The sequence below is a fragment of the Asterias amurensis genome, chromosome 4 (genome assembly GCF_032118995.1).
Source record: "Asterias amurensis chromosome 4, ASM3211899v1".
Taxonomy (NCBI): domain Eukaryota; kingdom Metazoa; phylum Echinodermata; class Asteroidea; order Forcipulatida; family Asteriidae; genus Asterias; species Asterias amurensis.
The window spans coordinates 20,595,544-20,602,945 of NC_092651.1; the positions used below are offsets into that span (position 1 = coordinate 20,595,544).

A 7,402-nucleotide genomic window follows, 5' to 3' on the forward strand; every position below is an offset into this window, starting at 1 on the left:
ACACTTTGCCATGCAAAATCCTGCGGACGATCAGAGCAAACTGATCGAAACGTTGAGCAGATAACTTCCCATCCTTTTCAGAAACAAAACTACTCAAAAGAGATTTTCACATGGTGTTATCGCAAACCTCTCTTAAAGTTATACTTCAACCATGGAGCTAGAACTCCATGCTTCAACCATGTAAGCTTCAAATCCTACTATAGGTCTTAGAGGAACACGTTGCCTTGGATCGGACGAGTTGGTCTATAAAAAGCGTTTGTAACCATTTTTTATAAAATGCATATGGTTGGAAAGATGTTTTAAAAGTAGAATACAATGATCCACACAAGTTTGCCTCGAAATTGCGTGGTTTTCCAAATACTGTGCGAACTAACATGGTCGGCCATTTTGGGAGTCAAAATTTTGACTCCCATAAATGGCTGACCGTGTTAGTCGACGAGATAAAAGGAAAACCATGCAATTTCGAGGCATGTTTGTGTGGACCATTGTATTCTACTTTTACAACATCTTTCTAACCATATGCATTTTATAAAAAAACGGTTACAAACGCTTTTCAAAGACTAACTCGACCGATCCAAGGCAACGTGTGCCTTTAAGGCCAAGTCACACTGCAGCGATAATGAGACTGATAACGTTTACGACGCAAAGAGAACGCATTCTATTGGTTGAATACACCCACGCTCATTCAACCAATCGCAGGTGTACTTTGTTAACTTTCTCGTTTTCGTTCTCGTTATCGAGGCCTGTGTGACCGGGCCTTTAACCTCATCTTACGTGACCCTTGTATAATCCATGAAATTATTTGAATATCAAGGCCAAATGGGCTGTAAATGTTATTCCCACAAGAGAAGGGGTTTGTCTCGGTGTTTCTGGCATAGTTGGCTGCAGCTTGCAGCTCATTACCTTGTAAACCCAGGTGCTAGGTGCTATGGGTGCACCCCACCAAATAATCTCCCATAGCACACAGTGCAAAATGCTAAATATTCAAAAATACACGAAAAATACTTAAAAGTCTCACAGCTTTTAACTTGAAAGGGTAAATTATTGATTGACTCTTGAACTTTTATTCTGTGCTCAATTTTATATGGGGAGTCCCTGGGCCCGTCGAGTTATTCTCCCTCCAAGTAAAAACACCCCTTCACAGATCTAACTTTCAAAACGTCCGAGCATCAATCTTGAAAAATGTCCCTACACCTCTCAGCAATTAGGACCATTTATTTCAGGGCCTGTGTCATCCAAAATACCTCAAGCTGGAAGTCAACAACCCCCAGGTCACAATTGGGCAACATTTTTACACTGAAACACTTTCTGGGGGCTCTCAAATCTGTCTAATATAGAATATTTTCAGGGCCTACAAAATATTAATGAGCTCTACGCTCCGACTTATCCTATTTGGTGGAGTGCACTCCTATACAATGAGTGTCTTAATTCAAAAAACTTGGCAAAAAACTTGTCTTAAACATATTAATAAGCGCTTTGAGACACATGTTGATAAAGCACTATAAGAACTGATTATTGTTATTATTGCTAAAAACCCTTGACAATAATATGATATCTACTAATAATATATGTATTTATTAAAGTTCACATTCTAAAATACATGACTCACGGCACTACAGCAATAGGTGAAAATTGATATTACAATAATTAAACATTGGAAAGTCCCCAAAAAGTTGTCACAGGATGGTCACAGTAAGTGTAAAGAGCAAAGTCTTTAGTTCTATTTTGAAAGTTTCCAGAGAAAAATTGTTCGGAATGGAATTTAGTAGTTTATTCCAGAGAACAGGTCCAATGTGTGAGAAGATTCTGTCAGCCAGCTGAGCACTACATTGTAAATTGTACCATGGAGCTATATAGCGCCATGATTGTACCACCATACCAAACTGGACCACAGTTTATTGCTCCATGGTGAGACCATGGAGGAAGGTGTCCGTGGTGATGGTGAGACCATGGAGGTAGAAATAGACCAAAACTGGGCAATCTGCTCTCAAAAAATTGAGCAGTGTACCCAGACATCAGGTTTTTCAGTTCCACCATGGTCTAGAGTTGTGGTATGCTGGTCAAAACACTTGGTGGAAAAACCAGTGATTGCGGTGGCCTGTTATATTCAAGTTGGCCATTATGCATCAGGTTTTCCGATTGACTGAACAAAAACCCCAAGTAAACTACTTACCGCTGGGACCTTGTAAACAAACCATTCTATTAACAGGAAGTGTGACCTCAGCACAATCCCTACACAAACACCAAAAATAATATACCAACGGTGCCTCTATTCACTCTCATGACAAACTTTAGTGCTGGCAGGCACTCCAGCCCAAACAATGGGCATCAAGACTTCATTACAATATGAAAGAATATGACGTGATAAAACACCCCCAGAACTCTGGTACTCGGGGGCAATGGTTCGGCCCTGCCACACAACACACACCACAGTCAGGCCGGCCGCGGTCTTGTCATGTGTGGTGAGATCGCCCACAGCACCACACACTACACTACTTGAAGCAACTCCCAGGTGTTGTAAAACAGCCAAAAAGGGTACATACATGTACAAAGTGGTAATCACGGTGAACAGTTTCCCTCTTTGGTATACCCCTGTATCGGTTTTCTAATGCACGGTCTATCTACTATCCCAAGTGACAGTCGAAGAATAGAAGTCAGCCACAAACCGATGTTAGCAGTCGGGCAAAAGGTCAATAGTTACAGCTCGCAATTCAAAACACTATTGAAGACCAAGACTAAAGAAGTCAATGTGAACACCTTGGGAAATACAGAACACTTTTCACAATCTATAAGCAGCGAGGAGTTTTTTTGGTTTTTTTTAATAGTCGTTTATAAAACGCGAGTGGAATCTGATATTTAGCGCAGGGAAGAATGGGATGATTTATGAAGTTGACACTAGCATTTCTGTTGTAATTCAATCTTGCTTAGAGTGCATGAACTTTTGGTGTTGTATTTACAAAGGTACAAATTTGGCTTATATGTTCTTTATTACACCAGACCTCTATGATTAAACTGTAATAGTGGTGTTCACATAGTATGGAGTAAGTCAAAATATCGGGGGAAGGTTCGACATGCCCTTGTTGTTACGCAATTATTAATTTAATAATTTTGTTTATTTAGGCCTATTTATTTATTTATATCATTGCACAAGAGTGCAGGCACCAATAACTGGATGATGATTATCAAACAAGAAGAAATGTTCAGTCTTAGATGTAGGAGGAAAATCCCACATGGGGGAAAACCCACGAAAACCCAATCCCAACTACAAGGCTCAGGGTCTGAGATAGGATTCGAATGGGGGACCACAGAGGTGCTTTACTGGGTGAAAGGCGGGGAAAGAAACCACCAAGCCAACTTGAATCTCCTGCCGTGACACTTGTGTCCTTAAGCAAGACACTTAACCATTGCTTCGTCCTTTGGATGGGACGTAAAGCCATTGGTCCCATGTGTTGTGTAACGCATGTAAAAGAACCCAGTGCACTTATCACAAAGAGACGGCGTTCGCCCCAGGGTTCATGGCTGTGGCTGGGCTGCTGCATGCGCCAGTGCACCTTGTAAACCCTTTAAAGGTGCTACAAATTGGGTCTCGAATCCATCACTGCAATAACATATCTTTCTGAAAGTTTGTATATACTCAGCACCTTGAGTGCCTCGTTATTATTGTTATTATTATCCCTTACAATTTTTATTGTTCTAGTAGCCTAGGCTACATTGTGATAAATGCTAAGCCCTAATGGAAGCAACTTCTACCTGTTTGAGCCTACCCTGGGTAAATAAATGTAATAAATCAATACAAAATAAATCACAAGTATTTGAAATAATTGCAAAGTGTTAAGCCCGGTTCATACATATACTTCCCGCAAATGCGAATGTGAAGCCAATTTTGACGTCACAGGGCTGTCAATGTTTCACAGGAGTTGAGCAAAAGTCAACTAAATGCAAATTTGTGGAGTCCAAATTCGTATTGCAATCGCAGGAAGTATGAACGGGGGCTAACTTTAAAGGGAAATCAAGGTCGTTCGAATTGGAAAAAGTATGGAAAAATCAACAATTGTTATACAAAGGGACAAATGGCTCTAACCTTTTTGGAGGTCTCCTCAGAAAGCTGGTCCGAATCCCTTGACTTGTCCTTGGATGTTGATTTAGAAACAGGTGATGGAGTGTTGGTCTGCCGGTTTAGGGTTGACTCCATGACTCCATCAATCACTTGGAACATCCTTCAGACATTGCTCATCTATCACAATCAGTCTTATGATCATCTTTGTCCTGTCTTCGAAGAGATTTAGGTCATGAGATGCCCTCTATGTAACAATAAAATGAAATAAATATTTAAGATGAAGTATCAATTAACAAACCACAAGGGAAACTCACTGGGTGAGTTTTTAATAGTTTGGGTTTGAACAAAGAAAAATTGATTCGAGCGGGACTTGAACTAACGACCTTCGGATTAATGTTCCGGTGCTCTACCAACTAAGCGATCACACCTGGTTAGCATGAAGCCCAGCGCCTCCTCCTTTTCTTCGACTGCGCAACTCAGCGCATAGTCCAGCACAACAGGAACAAGAAGGGCACTACCGTGTCCCCGCTGGAGAACTCCGGCCTGAATATCTCGAAGAGGTCTATCGTACCATCTGGTGCAACAACCTTGGCAAACGTCTTACTATAGCCTACCAGGATTGCCATCCCACCTTCTCTGGGACATTATTTTCGGGAAGGATCTCAAGAAGCTTAGCTTACAACGGGATCTCAAGAAGCTTGGCTTACAAGTATTTATTCTCACAAATAACACAGGAAAGACAAACTTTGCTTTTCAATTTCATCTGCACGACAATAAGTATTTTTAATCTTGAATCTTGAATTGAACTGAAATCAATGAGTGTGATGACACATGACATGTTCTTCTCCTTGACTCCTTCCAGTATCACCACAGGGTATAAATATGCCCGACTTTGGTTCGATTTAGGCAGAAGCCATTTTGGGAGTCTCGCAGGAGTGGATTCAGCACAGGGCATATGCCGCATATGTGCGACTTAAGATCATGTCCCTATATAGCTCACATAGGAAGCTAAACTGAGATGGTGCGTTGGTGACATCACTGGTCGACGGTGCAAGGTGTGAAGAGAATTAAAAGAAAGAGAAAAGAAAAGGTTGGGTGCACTATTTACATTGTGTGATATTATAAATAGAATGGAAAATTAATTACACCGTTTATACTTCAGTGAACTCTAAAACTGAAACTAATCACTTTCCCAGAATATTGACCAAACCGTACACAAAACTTCAAAACTTTAAATTAATAGCCCAATTTTGTGGCCAAATCTGATCTTAAGTTAGGGAGTTCGGCGAAAAACGTAAACACGGCGATCCTATCTAGAAGCGTGCGGAAACTGGTTGCAAACTTCACATATTATTTTTAATCGTTCCCTTTGTTCAAATTCCACACTGAGTATATTTTTGAAGAGATAAAAGGTGTCTTCTTCAATGGAAACCCTTAAAACAGGAAAAAAGAAGCTTTATATTTAGAAATATACCTCATAATTTGGCGCGTACGTCACAGCTCATAAATGATGAACTGCCGATGGAGCCTGCCCTCTTCGCTAAGTTGCTGCTCTAAATTGCCTCAACTGCAAGTACCCTTTGACCTTATGAGACGAACATGCTTTTATCAAGAAGTTGAAGAAAGTCACGTTCTCTGTACCAGATTTGATGTAGGTGGACTCTACTGCCGTGCCATTGGTGTACCAAGTCAAAATTGCGTCAGAAAACAGGAATTTTTTTTCTCATGTTTATGAAATAAAAGATAAATTTACATATTGAAGGATTTTGAGACACCTTCTGACACCATCTAAGTGGAAAATTTGGACAATTTTAGTCTAGAATGACATTTTCATTGCCATTTTAAGGCTAGCGAGAAATGGCGACACAGGAATTCTCAGTCCTAGTAGTCCATTCACAAGTCAAGCAGAATGTCATTGATAATTAAACAGGTTGAATTATTAAGTTTACAGACAGCATAACTCCATTGTATTTCAAGCTATAAAGCTGATTTAAAGCCATTATACACTTTCGGTAAACAGTATTGTCCAAGTCCCACACTTCGTGTATCACAACTTATATATAAAATAACAATCCTGTGGAAATTTAGGCTCAATCGGACATCAGGGTCGGGAGAAAATAACGGGAAAACCCACTCCTGTTTTCGCGCGTTTCGCCGTGTCATGACATGTGTTTATAACAAATCCGTAATGCTCGTTAACGAGAATTTATATTGTTTTACCGTTTTCTCAAAAAGTAAAGCATTTCATGGACTAATATTTCAAGAGAAGTCTTTCACCATTACCTTCTGTAAACCCTGTAAATTATTTGTAAATCTGTGAACTTTTTTTTTTTCTGTACCGAAAGGGTCCAATGGCTTTAAGCACCATACTTCTCTTAAATCAAGCTTTCCATTGATACCATATTTGTAGAGGTGTGATGAAAAAATGCAGAAACCACCGAACTCCCTACTAAAATGTGTGCACATCATTTAGTAAGATTGAAAATAAAAAAGTTCAGTGATTTCCCCCTGCATTTTGCTAAGAATTCATGTGCTAATTCAAACATGAATTTGGTTATTCACCAATTGAGAGTGTCAAGGTGTTTACCATTCAACCAAGACAATGGCTTGCCATTGACTTCGACTTTGTATAACATGCAATGAATAAAATGATGCACAGGCTAACTAAAAATGTAAATTGACATCGAGTTTGGTGGTCGAAAAATGAAACCCAGTTTATTTTTAAAGAATAATTGTCACACAAAGTAAACTTTGAACTACATGGATTCTTAAAGTCAACGCACTTTTACCTGTTTGCAGGGTTTTGCAGGTTTTCCCACATTTTCGGTCTCTGGTCACACCATCAACACAAACACATGTTTTGTTTAGAACACACTTTATTGACAATGAGAGCGCCGCTTACGACAAGTTTTCCTTCTGGCAGTAAGGCGACCTTGCCTCCTTGCCCGTGTCCAAAGCCTCCTGGAATACCAATCAAGATCAACGTGTTGTTCGACCAAATTCAGTGATTATTGTGAGAACGATAAGAAAGAGCGATAACTGCATATTAACACAAATGGCACTGTGGGGAAAAATGCCTGCCAAAGCAAGGGATGTCTTTCCATACATTTTTGTTAGTGAAGAATTTTTACATGACCCATCGAAAACTTCTTTCCGATTTCAAACTTTGCCCTAAATGTTTCATTTTCAATTCAATTAAGGTCTGATGGGTAGGTAGGCCCCTCTCCCTTTTGTAAGACAAAAAAACACAATGTCCACAGATTTAAATTAAACTTACACAGTTTGAAGATAATGATGGTAGAAAGCTCCCCTGAAAATATTACTTGTTGAGGTGCTTTAGTTTTT

General features: G+C 39.7%; 1 protein-coding gene across 2 annotated transcripts in view; it reads right to left on the bottom strand.

Moving 5' to 3' along the window:
* Positions 1 to 4,203, bottom strand: part of LOC139936729 (nucleoside diphosphate-linked moiety X motif 6-like) — a 106,002-nt gene extending 101,799 nt beyond the window's left edge. For both annotated transcript variants that reach the window (XM_071931623.1, XM_071931624.1), the window contains exon 1: positions 4,082 to 4,203. In XM_071931623.1, the coding sequence (XP_071787724.1) occupies positions 4,082 to 4,192 (111 nt within the window). In that variant the 5' untranslated portion in view covers positions 4,193 to 4,203. The remainder of the gene's footprint in view (positions 1 to 4,081) is intronic.
* Positions 4,204 to 7,402: the final 3,199 nt, after the last annotated feature.